A 21,244-nucleotide genomic window follows, 5' to 3' on the forward strand; every position below is an offset into this window, starting at 1 on the left:
TTGACGAATCAGAATATCTCACATCAATAGTCTGACTTGGTGACCTAAGTATACTGGTGATACAGCAAGGATGAAGGATCAATCCAAAATTTCACCTAAGGCACATCGCAGACCTTTATATTTGACATCGAGTATATATTTACAGTGAAATGGTACGGTTTTAGTGAAGATGAAGGAAAATATGGGAATCCCCCCAAAACTAAACAAAACACACACTATTTATAGTGTAATCTATGGATCAGCAGTGTTGGCAGCATGTGGGAGCTGTTAGCCATGCAGAATCTCAGGCCTCACTGTAGACTCATTCAATCAAATCTACAAGGGTTATATTTTCTTAAGTTCTCCAGGTGGCTCATGTGCACATAAGAGTTTGAGAGGCACTAGAATAACCCAAGAACAATGTTGCCTAAGAAGCTGATAATTTCCTTGCTGTTGATATACGATAAAAATGTCTTTATGAGTTCCATTACTAATAACACTTGAATGCACAAGGAAACTAAATTCAGTGAATTTTGTTCTCTGATTTCCTTGGATATGAAGCATCCTATTTAGAAAATTTCCTAATCAGCTTTCTACTGTTGCCAAAGTTGTGTAATTTTTCATTGTCACCATCCAGGCAGATAGAAGAAGGGTCATGTCTGTAATATACAGTTCTTTCCTCTTTTCTTTCATTATTCCTTCTCAGCCTCCTGTTACCACTGCACAATTTGTACTTTCATTCATTAGACAAATAGTTTTTAAGCATCAAGTGTGTGCCAGGCTCTGTTTTAAGTATTGGCGGTTTGGGGAATGAAAAACATAGCTCATGACTATGTTTAAGGGCATAATTTCTAATAAACTATATACAAATAAGACAAGTGACAGACTCAATTATTTGTTTTCAAGTGTCAAGTGAATTTGACACAAGTTTAAAACTTTAAATGGATGAAGTGACAGGTTTATAACCTAATGTTATTTGATCATATTTGGCACATGTTTTACAAATAGTTCCCTTTTGAACTTTCTATTGTAATAGTTTCTTTCCGTTTCTTAATCTTTGGAATGGATGACAAATAAATGAGCAAGGATAAAGCAGTAGAAAGAGGTCTGGAATGAAGGACATCTCTGTTTGGGCTCCCAGGTCAGTCTGTTTGCCTTGGATTAGTCACTTTCTATTCTACCAATTCAGCCAATGAGTCAGGATGTCCCCTCCCATACTAAAGGGAAAGAAAATGTATTTAATTTTTTCATGCATCTGATACTCTTTCAGGCAAGGTACACTGGAAAGGGCACTGTCCTTGGCGTTGGGAGAAGGGGATTTGAGTCCTGGCTTTGCTACGAGCTAGCTATGAGACTGAGTCCATCCCATCACATTTCTGAACCTCAGCTTCCTAATATGTAAAATGACAATAAATATAGTAAAATTTATGAAAGTGCTTTGATATAAGGATATCATTAATCATGTAAGAATTATTATGTTTTGGGTCTTGCATTATTTCAGAAATACTGCATGCTCAGGGTTGGTATCATGAAATGAGGAAGTAAGCTGCAGTAGATGGAATTCTACATAAGAGTGGTTACTGTAAAACACACTTGCTGAATTTGCTTACAATAGCCTCCTGAAGACCCAGACTTACTTTTGTCTAATCCTATCTAGAATTTCCAACAACCGATCTCCTGAATATACTTATTCACCTAACTTTACGATCAAATGACTCTAACAAGTGTCTGTCACTTGTAAGTCCAGGTTGAGGTATAGCTAAAGAGAAGAGGTTAGCTATATTCAGTCTCTGCTCCGTTCTTTTGCAATAATTTTCTATTAACGTACCAGGTAGATGTGAGTGACTAGTCAAAGGAGCAACATTTAAGGCAGATATTCTCTCCTGGGTAAGCAAAATAAGTTTTTTTTTTAACTGATAATTGATAATTATTGATTAGAACTGTTTCATTGTGCCTATATAATTAAGTAAAACCAGTTATAAGCTATAATTTTATCATCTCATAAAAGGGGAAAAGTACACATAAAATGAGATATTCTTTCACTTTTATCACTAAACTCACATTTTTGGTTTTTTTTTTTTCTCCCTGTGTGTTGCCTCTCAAACTTACGCTAAGATTTGATTGATTGGCCCTTTAGGAGAGATTTTTCTGAGAATTTATTGGCAGTCTTTGTCCAATTTTATTTTATTTTTTGATCACAAAAGTATTATTATACATGACATTGCAATTTCTGTGTCCTCAGCTTCCTCTTTTTTCATGTCCAACCAGTCAGAACTTCCCTGTTATTGCTCCTCGTCAATGCAAAAAGAAAGAAAACTAACATTATGCTCTGCTCTGCTTTCTCACTTAATCCCATTGAAAACAATGCCAAGAATTAGTCACTGATGAGGACATGTGGGCGTAAAATTGTCAGATTTATTATTACGTAGTTAGTATATAGCAGATCTTGGATTTGCACTGAGGTTTGACTCCAAACCCCATCATACTATTATACTACTTATTTCTATCCTGTTGGGGGTCTCTTTTAGTACTCACACTGTTTTGGACTGAAAATCCAAATTTCCTTTCAAATCTGTATCATTTAAATCACAAATACGTAGTATGAATATCATAAGTGCTAAAATATTAAGTCACAATGCAACTTCAAATTAATGAGGTACTTTAGTATTTGATAGTTCTTTTATACACATTACCTCTTGTGCAATAGTACAAGATGAATCTTTTGTTTTAAATGGGGAAGTCAAGGTTTAGAGGGGTAACTGACTTGTGGCAGATGGAACAATGATGTTTGTGACAGAATGTGAACCTTGGTTTTCTGGCTCCAAGTCTAGAATAGCTGCACTGTTCTACTATGTTCAAAGTGTTCTGTTGAGGAAACATCTGTAGCTTTTCTTCCTGGGGAGCAGACCTTCAGAGGAAGGACAACAAAAATCTCAGTGATCTTTGACAGTAGTTTCCTTCCACTAAGGATTTCAAGAGTTGTCCTCCCCCATTTCCTTTCTATTTTCCTGTGAAGGTGTGTGGCTGCAGAAACCTTGTTGCTAACTGGAGAGCAGCTGAGCCTAACTGTTGCAAAAACCAATCCCACTGGCGTTATCATTGCCAAAGTGGGGAAGGCTCTTTCTCCACTCATTCACCTTTATCGGAGCTCTTGCTGTTCTCGGGTAACTTTTTCTCTCAATTCCCTTAGTTTCCTTGTGACATTATCCATGTCTAAGTTCCTTTCCTTAGTATGTAGGGACCTGAGGACTTTGCTCTTGGCTGGGTTTCTGAAGGCTGGCACTGAGTCTGATAAGAACATGCGGCTTCACAAAGGAAAAGATTGTCAAGCAAAGGGGAAACAAAACAGAATCTTGCAGAAAGTGAAGTTGTGAGTCGACTAGTCCAAACAAAGAATTCTTTAAATAGGGTGAGAGTGTGTTTCATAGGAGAAAATCAGATGCAAGGCCAAGAGGCCAGGACAATGGTGAGGAGAAAGGCAAGGGCTAGCTTAAAAGTGCCTACAGGGCTTCCCTGGTGGCTCAGTGGTTGAGAATCTGCCTGTCAATTCAGGGGACACAGGTTCGAGCCCTGGTCTGGGAGGATCCCACGTGCCACGGAGCAGCTAGACCCGTGAGCCACAACTACTGAGCCTGCGCTTCTGGAGCCTGTGCTCCGCAACAAAAGAGGCTGCGACAGTGAGAGGCCTGTGCACCACGATGAAGAGTGGCCCCCGCTCGCCGCAACTGGAGAAAGCCCTCGCACAGAAACGAAGACCCAACACAGCCAAAAATAATAAATTAATTAATTAATTTTAAAAAAAGTGCCTACAAAGACAGAGCTTGAGGAATTTTATTGAGGCATCCAAGATAGGGATAAGAACCTTTAAAAATATTCCAGGGGGCACAACATCCATTATAATCCCCTTACTCTTCACTTGAGAATAGCAATTCCAAGTGATATGGAGAAGATGGAGCTTCAAGTCAGGTTGGATACTCCATTGAGAAATTTGGCAAAAATTACCCTGGGCTCAGTCAAAGGACATTTTGGGACATTTGAACAATACGGCCAGGACTTACACTTAAAAATATTAATTTTCAATCTACCACAAACCATTATCCCAGTGCCACAGGGGCAGTTCTCCACCTTCCTAGCCATTCTATTTCCCACTACCTAGTAGTTGAGTTCAAGTCTGACACATATCCTGCAACTCCCTGCTCTTCTTAAACTATTTTCATTTATCTCCACTGACTCCTGTAGGCAGGCATCTGGGGTTATGCTCCCACTCTAGAGGCATAAACAAACTTTGCTCCCACACCTTTCCTTTTCACTTAGGAATCTCAATTCCAGTGCCCCAACACTTCAATTAACCCCCAAATAATTCTTCTCCTTCTTCCAATATTCCTGGGGTATCTTCTTGGAACGCTTATCATGTTTCTAAACCAATAAACTATTAAACAACTCTACAGACATTAAGTAACATGATATATATCATCACATGGGTCAGTACATGATTAATTTCCAAATGTGAGTCAAAAACTAAGTTAGGAGAGTGAAGTTAGAAATGACTGACATTTTAAAAAGGGAAAATATACAGAACTTTTTTCTTTTCCTTTTATAACTGGCAAAGCTAAAATCATGTTGTTTGGAGGCGTGAAAGTCTATTATGCAACACCTGAGTTGTTTATTTAAACAATTCAGTTTGTTATACTTAAAATATATACTTGTCTTATTGAAAAACTCTGGAGGAAAGGAGTCCCCTTGCCCTCATACGCTTGTTTTTCTTTTGAAGAAGTTGGGAAGCAAAAGAACAAAAGCCTAGAGAAAACAACTTGAATTTTTCTCTTTTTATCCAAAGACTTTACATGTCTAGTCAAGGAACATAGAGACTGGTCCTGGGGAAATTTCCTGGGGGAATTGCCTTTGCGGGATGGGGAAAATTTACAAAGGGGAGTAGAAGTGGAGGGACAGTTTGCCTTGTCAGAGAAAAGCGTGCATATGAACACAAACACAGCAATGTGAAATGTTGTAACAGAGGTTTTTGAGTCAGAGATGGGCAAACGTAGAAGCTTTAGGTGATAAGGATCTTATTTTCCCTTTAAAAATACTCCAATCTTGGGGCTTTCCTGGTGGCGCAGTGGTTGAGAGTCCGCCTGCTGATGCAGGGGACACGGGTTCGTGCCCCGGTCTGGGAATATCCCACATGCCGCAGAGCGGCTAGGCCAGAGAGCCATGGCTGCTGAGCCTGCGCGTCTGGAGCCTGTGCTCCGCAACGGCAGAGGCCGCAACAGTGAGAGGCCCGTGTACCGCAAAAAAAAAAAAAAAAACATACTCCAATCTAGATGAAAAGTAAGTGCAATATATAATTTTTTCCTTCTGATAAATTCCTTCTCCAATTAAAACATATTTATCAATCTACTCAACAAATATTTACAGAAAAGTTTCCCTATATGACGAATATACAGGGTATGTTCTCAACAAAGACAAGTGCAAAGGAACCATTTACATGTACATTTATGAGACAAAAATTAAGACAAAAATTTGAACACAGAACTGCTCTTGAAAATCCAGAGCAGACAGCTGTAAGTATAATGTAAGTATAATATGTAGGTTTAGAAAAAAATGAGAAGGATCTATTTACCTCAGAGAACAGAGTTGCATCAAGCTTCCCTCAGAGATGGTATTGAAAGAACCATAAGACTAACAATATGGCCCAAGGAATAAGCTATAGGAATCATCTCACTTAAAATTAAAAAACACCGTCACTGGATGCCAAGCAAAACACAAGCACTTCTCATATAATAGAAGCTCAATAAACATTTATTGAATGGATGAATAAATGAATCAGAGTCATTATGACACGTATAACAGTTGTCCTTCTTTGGCAGTAAATATAACATTTGATGGCACAAAAAATGAACATCTGGTTCCCACATCAAATTTCATTATTTCCAAAAGGTATGAAGAAAAAACAAAACTCTAACAATCTAGAAAAAGAAATAAATACTAAGATTGCAAAACTCTAACAATCTAGAAAAAGATATAAATACTAAGATTGCCCTCCTAAGTGTTTAAACAACATTGGTAGTTGACAATGATCTATTCCTTAAAGTTCATGTCAGTGGATTTCATATTTATTATATTACTCTTTATTCCTTATAAAGCCTTTCTTAATAAATTAGCTTTAAATAAATAAAAACAAATTTTATGAACTAACAAAACAAACCTCATTATTTTGTCCCCTGCCAAAGTGTAGGGTCTGTAGTGTCAGGGAGGAATTGAAGCTGAAGCTGAAGCTGGCAAGGAGTGAGCAGACAAACCTCTAAAAACCCTCCTGTGGGGAAGGTCTAGGAGTGTCATGGAGTCCATTCTGCTGGCATCTGGGAGGATTTTACTAACCAGCTCACTTCTCTGTTTTTCTATCCATAATGAAGTTTTGTAAAACAGTCTGAACATATGATAAAATACATTTTTTGAATGCCCCTTAGGACCCAAGACACTAATATGACTCTACGAAAGTTATTATGGAACCACTTTAACCCAACTTATATCTGCCATTGAATTCAGTACTGGGAAGCACAGAGTCTACAGTAAGGAAATGATCTTTTCTCAACCTTTAAACCAGCTATTAGTGAACTAGATCTGAATTCCATGTCAAAATATCCTATAGTTTGATCAGAGTTTGACTGAGTGAGTCATTAATCTGCTGGCACTTTCTCTAGAAGGAATGATGAGGAAGCTCAGCATTGTCTTCCAAGGAATAAAAAACTACTCCAGACAGAAAATGTTCCTAATCAATGACAAATTTCAAAGAATTTCAGGAATGAAGAAGTGACCTTCATTCCAAGACTGCCCAGAAGTCACCCTGGAAGAAAAATATAGTGCCTTAATTGTTCACATTTATTGAAAATTAGGCATGCAAACATACTTGTTTTTTTTTTTTTTTTTAAACATCTTTATTGGGGTATAATTGCTTTACAATGGTGTGTTAGTTTCTGCTTTATAACAAAGTGAATCAGCTATACATATACATATGTTCCCATATGTCTTCCCTCTTGCATCTCCCTCCCTCCCACTCTCCCCATCCCACACTTCCAGGCTGTCACAAAGCACCGAGCTAATATCCCTGTGCCTTGCGGCTGCTTCCCCCCAGCTATCTACCTTACTACGTTTGTTAGTGTGTATATGTCCATGACTCTCTCTCGCCCTGTCAAAACTCACCCTTCCCCCTCCCCATATCCTCAAGTCCGTTCTCCAGTAGGTCTACGTCTTTATTCCTATCTTACCCCTAGGTTCTTCATGACATTTTTTTCCCTTAAATTCCATATATATGTGTTAGCATACGGTATTTGTCTTTTTCTTTCTGACTTACTTCACTCTGTATGACAGACTCTAGGTCTATCCATCTCATTACAAATAGCTCAATTTCATTTCTTTTTAAGGCTGAGTAATATTCCATTGTGTATATGTGCCACATCTTCTTTATCCATTCATCCGATGATGGGCGCTTAGGTTGTTTCCATGTCCTGGCTATTGTAAATAGAGCTGCAATGAACATTTTGGTACATGACTCTTTTTGAATTTTGGTTTTCTCAGGGTATATGCCAAGTAGTGGGATTGCTGGGTCATATGGTAATTCTATTTGTAGTTTTTTAAGGAACCTCCATACTGTTCTCCACAGTGGTTGAACCAATTCACATTCCCACCAGCAGTGCAAGAGTGTCCCCTTTTCTCCACACCCTCTCCAGCATTTATTGTTTCTAGATTTTTTGATGATGGCCATTCTGACTGGTGTGAGATGATATCTCATTGTAGTTTTGATTTGCATTTCTCTAATGATTAATGATGTTGAGCATTCTTTCATGTGTTTGTTGGCATTCTGTATATCTTCTTTGGAGAAATGTCTATTTAGGTCTTCTGCCCATTTTTGGATGGGGTTGTTTGTTTTTTTGTTATTGAGCTGCATGAGCTGCTTGTAAATTTTGGAGATTAATCCTTTGTCAGTTGCTTCATTTGCAAATGTTTTCTCCCATTCTGAGGGTTGTCTTTTGGTCTTGGTTATGGTTTCCTTTGCTGTGCAAAAGCTTTGAAGTTTCATTAGGTCCCATTTGTTTATTTTTGTTTTTATTTCCATTACTCTAGGAGGTGGGTCAGAAAGGATCTTGCTGTGATTTATGTCATAGAGTGTTCTTCCTATGTTTTCTTCTAAGAGTTTGATAGTTTCTGGCCTTACATTTAGGTCTTTAATCCATTTTGAGCTTATTTTTGTGTATGGTGTTAGGGAGTGATCTAATCTCATACTTTTACATGTACCTGTCCAGTTTTCCCAGCACCATTTATTGAAGAGGCTGTCCTTTCTCCACTGTACATTCCTGCCTCCTTTATCAAAGATAAGGTGTCCATATGTGCGTGGGTTTATCTCTGGGCTTTCTATCCTGTTCCACTGATCTATCTTTCTGTTTTTGTGCCAGTACCATACTGTCTTGATTACTGTTGCTTTGTAATATAGTCTGAAGTCAGGGAGCCTTATTCCTCCAGCTCCTTTTTTCGTTCTCAAGATTGCTTTGGCTATTCGGGGTCTTTTGTGTTTCCATACAAATTGCGAAATTTTTTGTTCTAGTTCTGTGAAAAATGCCAGTGGTAGTTTGATAGGGATTGCATTGAATCTGTAGATTGCTTTGGGTAGTAGAGTCATTTTCACAATGTTGATTCTTCCCATCCAAGAACATGGTATATCTCTCCATCTATTTGTATCATCTTTAATTTCTTTCATCAGTGTCTTATAATTTTCTGCATACAGGTCTTTCGTATCCTTAGGTAGGTTTATTCCTAGATATTTTATTCTTTTTGTTGCAATGGTAAATGGGAGTGTTTTCTTGATTTCACTTTCAGATTTTTCATCATTAGTATATAGGAATGCCAGAGATTTCTGTGCATTAATTTTGTATCCTGCTACTTTACCAAATTCATTGATTAGCTCTAGTAGTTTTCTGGTAGCATCTTTAGGATTCTCTATGTATAGTATCATGTCATCTGCAAACAGTGACAGCTTTACTTCTTCTTTTCCGATTTGGATTCCTTTTATTTCCTTTTCTTCTCTGATTGCTGTGGCTAAAACTTCCAAAACTATGTTGAATAAGAGTGGTGAGAGTGGGCAACCTTGTCTTGTTCCTGATCTTAGTGGAAATGCTTTCAGTTTTTCACCATTGAGGATGATGTTTGCTGTGGGCTTGTCATATATGGCTTTTATTATGTTTAGGAAAGTTCCCTCTATGCCTACTTTCTGGAGGGTTTTTATCATAAATGGGTGTTGAATTTTGTCGAAAGCTTTCTCTGCATCTATTGAGGTGATCATATGGTTTTTCTCCTTCAATTTGTTAATATGGTTTATCACATTGATAGATTTGCGTATATTGAAGAATCCTTGCATTCCTGGAATAAACCCCACTTGATCATGGTGTATGATCCTTTTAATGTGCTGTTGGATTCTGTTTGCTAGTATTTTGTTGAGGATTTTTGCATCTATGTTCATCAGTGATATTGGCCTGTAGTTTTCTTTCTTTGTGACATCCTTGTCTGGTTTTGGTATCAAGGTGATGGTGGCTTCGTAGAAGGAATTTGGGAGTGTTCCTCCCTCTGCTATATTTTGGAAGAGTTTGAGAAGGATAGGTGTTAGCTCTTCTCTAAACGTTTGATAGAATTCACCTGTGAAGCCATCTGGTCCTGGGCTTTTGTTTGTTGGAAGGTTTTTAATCACAGTTTCAATTTCAGTGCTTGTGATTGGTCTGTTCATATTTTCTATTTCTTCCTGATTCAGTCTTGGCAGGTTGTGCATTTCTAAGAATTTGTCCATTTCTTCCAGAGTGTCCATTTTATTGGCATAGAGTTGCTTGTAGTAATCTCTCATGATTTTTTTTATTTCTGCAGTGCCAGTTGTTACTTCTCCTTTTTCATTTCTAATTCTATTGATTTGAGTCTTCTCCCTTTTTTTCTTGATGAGTCTGGCTAGTGGTTTATCTATTTTGTTTATCTTCTCAAAGAACCACCTTTTAGTTTTATTGATCTTTGCTATTGTTTCCTTCATTTCTTTTTCATTTATTTCTGATCTGATTTTTATGATTTCTTTCCTTCTGCTAGCTTTGGGGTTTTTTTGTTCTTCTTTCTCTAATTGCTTGAGGTGCAAGGTTAGGTTGTTTATTCGAGATGTTTCCTGCTTCTTAAGGTGGGCTTGTATTGCTATAAACTTCCCCCTTAGAACTGCTTTTGCTGCATCCCATAGGTTTTGGGTCGTTGTGTCTCCATTGTCATTTGTTTCTAGGTATTTTTTTATTTCCTCTTTGATTTCTTCAGTGATCACTTCATTATTAAGTAGTGTATTGTTTAGCCTCCATGTGTTTGTATTTTTTACAGATCTTTTCCTGTAATTGATATCTAGTCTCATGGCATTGTGGTCGGAAAAGATACTTGATACAATTTCAGTTTTCTTAAATTTACCAAGGCTTGATTTGTGACCCAAGATATGATCTATCCTGGAGAATGTTCCATGAGCACTTGAGAAGAATGTGTATTCTGTTGTTTTTGGATGGAGTGTCCTATAAATATCAATTAAGTCCATCTTGTTTAATGTATCATTTAAAGCTTGTGTTTCCTTATTTATTTTCATTTTGGATGATCTGTCCATGGGTGAAAGTGGGGTGTTAAAGTCCCCTACTATGAATGTGTTACTGTTGATCTCCCCTTTTATGGTTGTTAGTATTTGCCTTATGTATTGAGGTGCTCCTATGTTGGGTGCATAAATATTTACAATTGTTATATCTTCTTCTTGGATCGATCCCTTGATCATTATGTAGTGTCCTTCTTTGTCCCTTTTAATAGTCCTTATTTTAAAGTCTATTTTGTCTGATATGAGAATTGCTACTCCAGCTTTCTTTTGGTTTCCATTTGCATGGAATATCTTTTTCCATCCCCTTACTTTCATTCTGTATGTGTCTCTAGTTCTGAAGTGGGTCTCTTGTAGACAGCATATATAAGGGTCTTGTTTTTGTATCCATTCAGCCAATCTGTGTCTTTTGGTGGGAGCATTTAGTCCATTTACATTTAAGGTAATTATAGATATGTATGTTCCTATTTCCATTTTATATATTGTTTTGGGTTCGCTACTATAGGTCATTTCCTTCTCTTGTGTTTCGTGTCTAGAGAAGTTCCTTTAGCATTTGTTGTAAAGCTGGTTTGGTGGTGCTGAACTCTCTCAGCTTTTGCTTGTCTGTAAAGGTTTTAATTTCTCCATCAAATGTGAATGAGATCCTGCTGGGTAGAGTAGTCTTGGTTGCAGGCTATTCTCCTTCATCACTTTCAGTATGTCCTGCCACTCCCTTCTGGCTTGTAGGGTTTCTGCTGAGAGATCAGCTGTTAACCTTATGGGGATTCCCTTGTGTGTTATTTGTTGTTTTTCCCCTGCTGCTTTTAATATGCTTTCTTTATATTTAATTTTTGACAGTTTGATTAATATGTGTCTTGGCGTGTTTCTCCTTGTATTTATCCTGTATGGGACCCTCTGTGCTTCCTGGACTTGATTAACTATTTCCTTTCCCATATTAGGGAAGTTTTCAACTATAATCTCTTCAAATATTTTCTCAGTCCCTTTCTTTCTTTCTTCTTCTTCTGGAACCCCTATAATTCGAATGTTGGTGCGTTTCATGTTGTCCCAGAGGTCTCTGAGACTGTCCTCAGTTCTTTTCATTCTTTTTTCTTTATTCTGCTCTGCAGTAGTTATTTCCACTACTTTATCTTCCAGGTCACTTATCCGTTCTTCTGCCTCAGTTATTCTGCTATTGATCCTATCTAGAGTGATTTTAATTTCATTTATTGCATTGTTCATCGTTGCTTGTTTCATCTTTAGTTCTTGTAGGTCCTTGTTAACTGTTTCTTGCATTTTGTCCATTCTACTTCCAAGATTTCGGATCATCCTTACTATCATTATTCTGAATTCTTTTTCAGGTAGATTGCCTATTTCCTCTTCATTTGTTAGGTCTGGTGGGTTTTTATCTTGCTCCTTCATCTGCTGTGTGTTTTTCTGTCTTCTCATTTTGCTTATCTTACTGTGTTTGGGGTCTCCTTTTTGCAGGCTGCACTTTCGTAGTTCCCGTTGTTTTTGATGTCTGTCTCCAGTGGCTAAGGTTGTTTCAGTGGGTTGTGTAGGCTTCCTGGTGGAGGGGACTAGTGCCTGTGTTGTGCTGGATGAGGCTGGATCTTGTCTCTCTAGTGGGCAGGTTCACGTCTGGTGGTGTGTTTTGGGGTGTCTGTGGCCTTATTATGATTTTAGGCAGCCTCTCTGCTAATGGGTAGGGTTGTGTTCCTGTTTTGCTAGTTGTTTGGCATAGGTTGTCCAGCACTGTGGCTTGCTGGTCGTTGAGTGAAGCTGGGTGCTGGTGTTAAGATGGAGGTCTCTGGGATATTTCCACCGTTTAATATTATGTGGAGCTGGGAGGTCTCTTGTTGACCAGTGTCCTGAAGTTGGCTCTCCTACCTCAGAGGCAGAGCCCTGACTCCTGGCTGGAGCACCAAGAGCCTTTCATCCACACAGCTCAGAATAAAAGGGAGAAAAAGTAGGGAGAATTAGTAGAAGTATGAGTAAAGAAAGAAGGAAAGGAGGAAAGGAAGGAAGGAAGAAAGAAGCAAAGAAGGAAAGAAAGGAGGGAGGGAGGGAGGGAGGGAGGAAGGAAGAAGGAGGGAAAGAAGGAAAAAAGACAGAATGAAAGATGATACAGTAAAAATAAAATAAAGTATAATATAGTTATTGAATTAAAAAATATTTAGAAAAAAAAAAAGGGACGGATAGAACCTTAGGACAAATGTTGGAAGCAAAGCTATACAGAGAAAATCTTACACAGAAGGATACACATACACCTTCACAAAAAGAGGTAAAGGGGGAAAAATCATAAATCCTGCTCCCTGAGACCACCTCCTCAATTTGGGGTGATTCGTTGTCTAAAGGAGGGAAGGAAGGAAGGAAAGAAAGAAAGAACGAAGGTAAAGTATAATAAAGTTATTACAATTAAACTTAATTATTAAGAAAAAGAATTTTTTAAAAAAAAGTCATGGACGGATAGAGCCCTAGGACAAATGGTGGAAGCAAGAGTATACAGACCAGATCTCACACAGAAGCATACACGTACACATTCACAAAAAGAGGAAAAGGGAAAAAAATCATAGATCTCGCTCCTAAATTCCACCTCTTCAATTTGGGATCATTCCTTATCTATTCAGGTATTCCACAGATGCAGGGTATATCAAGTTGATTGTGGAGCTTTAATCCGCTGCTTCTGTGGCTGCTGGGAGAGATTTCCCTTTCTCTTCTTTGTTCTCACAGCTCACAGGAGCTCAGCTTTGGATTTGGCCCTGCCTCTGCGTGTAGGTCGCTGGAGGGCGTCTGTTTTTTCGCTCAGACAGGATGGGGTTAAAGGAGCCGCTGATTCGGGGCCTCCGGCTCACTCAGGCCGGGGTTTGGGGGATGGGGGAAGGAGGGGCACTGCGTGCGGGGCCGGCCTGCGGCGGCAGAGGCAGCGTGACGTTGCGGCAGAGGCCGGCGTGACGTTGCACCAGCCTGAGGCCCGCCGTGCGTTGTCCCGGGGAAGTTGTCCCTGGATCCCGGGAACCTGGCAGTGGCGGGCAGCACAGGCTCCGCGGAAGAGGGGTGTGGAGAGTGACCTGTGCTCGCACACAGGCCCCTTGGTGGCGGCAGCAGCAGCCTTAGCGTCTCCCGCCCGTCTCTGGGGTCCGCGGTTTTAGCCGCAGCTCGCGCCCGTCTCTGGGGTTTGCGCTTTCAGCCGCGGCTCGCGCCCGTCTCGGGGGCTCGCGCCCTCAGCCGCGGCTCGCGCCCGTCTCTGGGGTTCGCGCTTTTAGCCGCGGCTCGCGCCCGTCTCTGGAGTTCCTTTAAGCAGCGCTCTTAAACCCCTCTCCTCGCGCACCAGGAAACAAAGAGGGAAGAAAAAGTCTCTTGCCTCTTCGGCCGGTGCAGGCTTTTCCCCGAACTCCCTCCCGGCTAGTCGTGGTGCACTAACCCCTTCAGGCTATGTTCAAGCCGCCAACCCCAGTCCTCTCCCTGAGCTCCGTCCAAAACCAAAACCCGAGCCTCAGCTCGCAGCCCCGCCCGCCCCGGTGGGTGAGCAGCAAGCCTCTCGGGCTGGTGAGTGCTGGTCGGCACCGATCGTCTGTGCAGGAATCTCCCCGCTTTGACCTCCGCACCTGTCGCTGTGCACTACTCCGCGGTCCCGAAACTCCCCCCTCTGCCTCCCGCAGTCTCCGCCCGCGGAGGGGCTTCCTAGTGTGTGGAAACTTTTCCTCCTTCACAGCTCCCTCCCACTGGTGCAGGTGCCGTCCTTATTCTTTTGTCTCTGCTTTTTCTTTTGCCCTACCCAGTTACGTGGGGAGTTTCTTGCCTTTTGGGAGGTCTGAGGTCTTCTGCCAGCCTTCAGTAGGAGTTCTGTAGGAGTTGTTCCACGTGTGGATGTATTTCTGGTGTATCCGTGGGGAGGAAGGCGATCTCCACGTCTTACTCTTCCGCCATCTTCAAGGTCCCCCCATGCAAACATACTTGAATGTTATTTTTAATTTAAATTTATAATAGCTTAAATATATTCTTAAAAAGAGAATTCAGCTAACATAATACTTAATGGTGAGAAACTAGAAGTTTTCCTGCTAAGATCAGGAACAAAGCAAGAATGTCCCCTCTCACCACTCTTTTTCAAGATTTTACTGGAAGTCCTAGCTAATGCAGAAAGACTATATATATATATATATATATATATATATATATATATATATATATATATAGAGAGAGAGAGAGAGAGAGAGAGAGAAGAAATAAAACTATTTTTGTTATCAGATGACATATGTGGACAATTCGACAGAATTGGCAAAAATATTCCTGGGTCTAAGAAGTGATTATAACAAGGTTGCAGGTAAAGATTAATATACAAAAGTCAATCACTTTCCTATATACCAGCAATGAACAACTGGAATTTGAAATGAATAACACAATGCCATTTCCATTATTACCTCCCAAAATGAAATACGTATAAATCTAACAAAATATGTACAAGATCTATATGGGGAAAACCACAAAATTCTGATGAAAGAAATCTAAGAACTAAATAAATGGAGAGATACTCCATGTACATGGATAGACTTATTATTGTCAAGATGTTTGTGCTTCTCAACTTAATCTATAGATTCAACATAATCTTAATTAAAATCCCAGCAGTTTATTTTGTGGGCAGCAACAAATGGTTTCTAAAGTTTATTGGCAAAAGACCCAGAATAGTCCAGACAATATTGAAGGAGAAGAACAAAGTCAGAAGACCAACATTACCCAACTTCAAGACTTAACTCTAAAGCTACAGGAATCAATACAGTGTGGTATTGGTGAAAGAATAGACAAATAGAACAATGGAATAGAGATTGTTTGAATTGTCTCTATTCAACAGAATAGAGATCCCCAAAATAGGCCCCATAAATATAGTCAACTCATCTTTGACAAAGGAGCAAAGGCAACACAAGGGGGCAAAGAATAGAGACACAGATCTTATACCCTTCACAGAAATGAACTCAAAATGGATATTGAATTTAAATATAAAATGCAAAACTATGAAAAGCCCAAGAAAATAATATAAGAGAAAAATTTCGGTGATCTTGAGCATGGTGATGACTTTTTAGATACATCAAAGGCATGATACACTAAAGAAAGAACTGATAAGCTGGTCTTCATTAAAATAAAAAGTCTCTGCTCTTCATAGGACACAGTCAAGAGAATGAGAACACAAGTCACCGACTGGGAGAAAATATTTGTGAAATGTATGTCTGATAAAGGACTGTTATCCAAAATATAAAATGAACTCTTAAAACTCAACAATCAGGCTACAACCCAGTTTTTAAAAGGCCACCAAAGACAACTCACCAAAGAAGATACACAGGTGGCAAATAAGCACATGTGTAAACAATGAGCTACCACTGTACACTTATTAGAATGGCCAGAATCCAAACATTAACAATACTAGTCCTGGCATGGACACAGAGCAACAGGAACTCTCATTCATTTCTGGTGCGAATGTAAAATGCTACAGCCACTTTGGAAGACAGTTTTGCAGTTCCTTACAAAACTGAACACTCTGTTAATCATATGATCCGCAGTTGCACTCCTTCGTATTTACCCAAAAGAACTGAAAACTTATGTCTGCACAAAAACCTTGCACAGGGATGCTTATAGCAGATTTATTTGGAATTGACAAAACTTGGAAGTAACCATGATGTCCTTGGTGAATGAAAAGACAAACCGTGGTCCATCCAGATGGAATATCATGCAATGCTAGAAAGAAATGAGCTATCAAGCCACAAAAAGACATAGATGAAATTAAATGTATGTTGCCAGGTAAAAGAAGTCAATATGAAAAGGTAATACATTGTATGATTTAAACTATATGACATTCTGGAAAGGCAAATCTTTGAAGAGAATAAAGGACTAGTGATTGCCAGGGGTTGGGGGGAAAGAAGGGATGAACTGGCAGAGTACATAGGATTTTTAGGGCATGAAACTATTCTATATGATACTATAATAGTGGATACACGTCACTGTACATTTGTTGAAACCCATAGAAGGTACAACACCAAGAGTGAACCCTAATGTATAGTATGGACTTTGGGTAATAATGTAGGTTCTTTGATTGTAACAAATGTACCACTCTGGTGCAGGATGCTGATACTTGGAGAGGCTGTAACTGGGGAGTGTGCAAGGAGTATTGGGAAACTTCATTTTTACTCTGCTCAATTTTACTGTGAACTTAAAACTAAAGTCTATTTTTTAAAAAACAGTAAAACGTAAAGCCTATTAAAAAATAGAATTAAACATTTGCTGAACCTGAAGCACCTCTAAGAAACCTCCAGTCATCTGAAACACACCAAGTGAGATTTTCCTTGATTTGATAAATAATAATATCATCAATAACCGTAATATAGTTAACATAGATTGAGCACACACCTCTTGAGAAAATTAACTAAATCTTTGCAAACATTATCTTCTTTGTTCCTCGTTGCAAACTTATGGGCCAAGTATTATCTTTAACTCTTTTTACTTATAAGGAAAAAGATGTATAAAGATCAGTGAGCTGCTTGAGGTCACAGAGCTAGTAAATAGAAGAGACAGAGCCAATCCAAGGCTCTTGCATACCAACCTGGCGTTCTCTTCTGTGGGATCGAGCAGGACCTAGGACACCAGTATGAAAAAAAGGGACTGAGTACAGAGTCTATTTGTGCCTTTATTTTATTTATTTATTTATTTATAAATTTATTTTGGCTGTGCCAGGTCTTAGTTGCAGCACGCGGGATCTTTAGTTGTGGCATGCAGTGGCATGCAGTACCTTTTTTTTTTTTTTAGTGGCAGCATGCAGACTTCCTAGTTGTGACATGTGGACTCTTAGTTGTGGCATGCATGCAGGATCTAGTTCCCTGACCAGGAATCGAACCCAGGCCCCCTGCGTTGGGAGCACGGAGTCTTACCCACTGGACCACCAGGGAAGTCCTCATCTGTGCCTTTAAAAAGCTTTGCTTTACGAGTTTTCCAGAAAGCTGCCTGTTCCTCTCTTTTGAGCCCCTAAGGACAATGGCAAAAGGCCTCTTTCTTGTGCAGAAGGTGGAAAGCAAAACCTGAAGGGTCTTCTCTGCCCCTTGGGTGAACTAAAGCGGAAAATGCTGAAGAAGCCATTGAAAGAGCATTCTCGCATTTCCTGTTCTCCACTCAGGCGTCCACGCATGTTCTCCGAGTGGCTGTTATGTGAAGATACGGTTCTGGACACTGGAAGTATAGGAGTGGACAAGAGAGAGAAGGTTCATATTTGAGGTAGAGGAAACAGCAAATACGGATAAAACCCCTGCGCTGAAACCCAGCAGATGCCTGCCAGCAGCCAAGCTCCGCGTGGTTCAACTGTGGGGAAGCTGTGTGAAGTCACTGTAGGAGAAGGCGCTGGCAGGAGGAGGAGTTTGGGGCAGCCTGGGAGGGTCAGCAGCAGGGCAGACGTCTACCGGGTTTACATTTTATTGCATCCAAACATGTTTCTCCTGATCTGCTTTCCTGTTTGTTTCTGCCAATTCACGCCCACGTGTTGACCTCAGTGCAGATGGAGATCCTGCACCTACAAGCGGAGGAGGTCTGGCTTGGTAGCACTGCCTGCCAGGAAAGTTTATTATGTTGAAAACTGAGGCAAGGGGAGGGAGGGACAATTGAGCTCTGTTTCCTGAGTCACAGAACAGGCACCAGGCTCTGCTGAAAAGGCACAAATCACAGCCTTGTTTTCCAACCAGACTGCCCACCAAAACTTCTTCAGGGCAAAGACTGGTTCTGGAAGGAACCAGTCAGATTCATTTTTACCATATCAAGTATGTGTGTGTGTTTTGGAAGTGGGAGCCATTTGGAGAGGGTTTTTTTAGCTGCCCCTTGCACAGTTTTCCAGTTAAGGGGTTTTGGCATCTACCTTCCTAGGGATCCCTAACACATTCTCTCTGCTCCACTGAGAATGAAATTCTATAGTCCTCTGAACACTGTTGTTTCTCTCTCCTGCTCAGGCTCTTTCTATTCTGGCTCTCCTTCAAATTCCTTATTTTCAGCCTCAGAGTCACTTTTATCAAAAAGATTTTTGGATCCATCCCAGAGTGACATTAGTTGGCATTTTTTTAAATCTCATAGAAGCTTTTGTGTGTAGGAAACAATACTTACAGTAGCCTGTGTTATCAGTGATGTTGCATCTTCTACAGTTATAAATTGAAAACCCTCCTCTTCTTAAACTGTTAAACACAACTGCAAAAAACATTGCATATAATGGATTTCCTCAGGAATTGCAAGCCACTAAGAAAGCAGACATGCAAACCCCATAAACAAAACCTTCCTAAACACATAAGCAACTATAATAAAGCTAATAATAGCAAAAACTTATACAGATGATCCTTGAACAACGCGGGTTTGAACTGCATGAGTCCACTTATATGTGGATTCTTTTTCCAATAAATACACGCTACAGTACTACATGGCTGGTTGAACCCATGGATGCAGAACTGTGGATAAAGAGAGGTAGGGGAGGCGGGCAGCTCCCCTAATCTTTTGTTGTTCAGTAGTCAACTGTACATTTACATGATTTTCATAAGCATTTCAACATCTTAAAGCTTAAACTCATAAATTTAGTAAATCAGATTATCTTAAGTATTGAAAATTGACTACAAACATAAATGGGTAAAATCTCTTAAGTGTTTCAGTAAAAGTCATTTGTCTACTATGTTAGTTTCTCCTAAGTATCTTTAATATAAAGCATATACAAAGCAGTAAAATGATTTTTTTAAACTTGATATATTTGCATTAAAATAAATTTTTGCAGAAAACATCATATTTAGTTTTTCATCATCTATGTATTTATTTTTTGTACAGTCTTAGGTCTGCAAAGTCATTTACTTAGTTGAGTAGAACAGAATCATGATTTCAGGACCACCATAGTAGCTGAAATTATTTACTCAGAGTCCTCGGTCAGAGATTTGATACCAATGCTATGGATTGGGGGTTATTGGTCATTGGTCAGGGAATTAAAACTTGGAAGATGTAAACCAGCACAAAACACATCCCAAGAAGATTCAGCTCAGGTTTGCAGGGTAAGTCTCTTCAAGGATTCTGCTATGTCAGTGGAGAACCCACTAGTATATCAATTTAGTGCATCATGTAAGTCCTGGTCCTCTTTTCGGTATCACCCTTACCCAAATTTTATATTTACTTACAACATTTTATTACATGATTTAGATGAGTACTGTAACACATACCCAGATTTCAATCTCTTTGCTTTCTGATGGGAATAAATACAGTTGTGCAATATTGTATATTTTATTGCTTTAACAACCACCATTATTTACGTTGGGCAAAGCAAGAAATGAGGACATAAATGGAGTAAAGTTCAACGAAACTATGCATATTAGCTTCCTACAACTACTGTAATAAAGTACCACAAACTGAATTGCTTATTCTCTCACAATTCTGGAGGTTAGAAGTCCAAAATCAAGGTGCCAAAAAGGCCGTGCTCTCTCTGACACCTGTAGGGAAGAATTCTTTTTTGACCCTTCTCTTCCTAGCTTCTGATGACTTGCTAGTAATCTTTGGCATTCCATGACTTACAGATGCATCGCTCTAATCCTTTGTCTTCATGTGGAGTTCTCCCTGTGTCTCTGTTTCTTCACATGGTATTCTTTTTATAAGGATATTAATCATATTAAATTAGAGGCCCACACTACTTCAGCATGACCCCATCTTAACTTAACTAGTTGTATCTTCAATGACTCTATTTCTGTGTAAATTCGCATTCTGAAGAACCAGGGGTTAGGACTTCAATATATCTTTTTTTTTTGGAAGACACAATTCAATCTATAACACCATGTAGAATGAATGGATTGTAGATCCTGGTCATGTGAAGCAGTTTCTCAATCTTGGCACTATTGACAGTTTGGACTGGATAATCCTTTGCTGTGGAGGGCTGTCATGTGCATTGTCTGATGTTTAGCAGATGACCTCTACCTGGTGGATTCCAGAAGCACCCTCTTAGTTGTGACAACCATAAATGTTTCCAGACATTTCCAAGATCTCCTGGGGGTTGGAGGTTAGAGGTCAAAATTGCCCTCATTTGAGAACTAGAGATAAAGGATAAAGAAAACCACAGATAAAGGATAGCTGGAGTTGGAGTACTTGAGGATAAAAACAGGAAAAATAGGAGGTTGTCTTATGGCAGTGGGAAGTGTGAAATGTGAAAAGGAGGTCATGAAGGGTAGCAGTTTGTAATTACAGAGATTAGGATATGAGCATAGGAGTGAATGCCTGAAGAAGGGTGAGAACTAGATTAGTGTAGAGGAAGGAGCCAGGGAATGAAAGAATCATCTATGTACATATTGACATAATCAATAATTATGACAGAAGTAGTTTTGGAGCCAGTGACAGACAGGAATTAAAATCTTCAAGGAATGAGGGGTAGTGACCTGGGGAAGGTAATAACTGTAAGAAGGAGGAGAGCTTAGTAAATTATCTGCTGATTTGAGTACTAACGAAGGGGCTTTTCATGGAATCAGAAAGGAAAATGACCTAGAAGTGGCAACAAGGAGCAAAAAAGATACCTCCCCACACCATAGCCCAGTCCAGTGGTACAAGGAAAGCAAAACCAAGGCAGAGGACTTCAGGGGATCACTGTTCTCAAAAGGGTACCAGGTTCAGCTAGTA

The 21,244-nt window shown here is 39.6% G+C and overlaps 1 protein-coding gene across 1 annotated transcript in view; it reads right to left on the bottom strand.

Moving 5' to 3' along the window:
• Positions 1-17,558: 17,558 nt before the first annotated feature.
• Positions 17,559-21,244, bottom strand: part of CD200 (CD200 molecule) — a 33,670-nt gene continuing 29,984 nt past the window's right edge. The window contains exon 6 of the mRNA XM_065875862.1: positions 17,559-17,803. Within this exon, the coding sequence (XP_065731934.1) occupies positions 17,559-17,803 (245 nt within the window). The remainder of the gene's footprint in view (positions 17,804-21,244) is intronic.

This window comes from Phocoena phocoena, chromosome 4 (genome assembly GCF_963924675.1).
Source record: "Phocoena phocoena chromosome 4, mPhoPho1.1, whole genome shotgun sequence".
Lineage (NCBI taxonomy): Eukaryota > Metazoa > Chordata > Mammalia > Artiodactyla > Phocoenidae > Phocoena > Phocoena phocoena.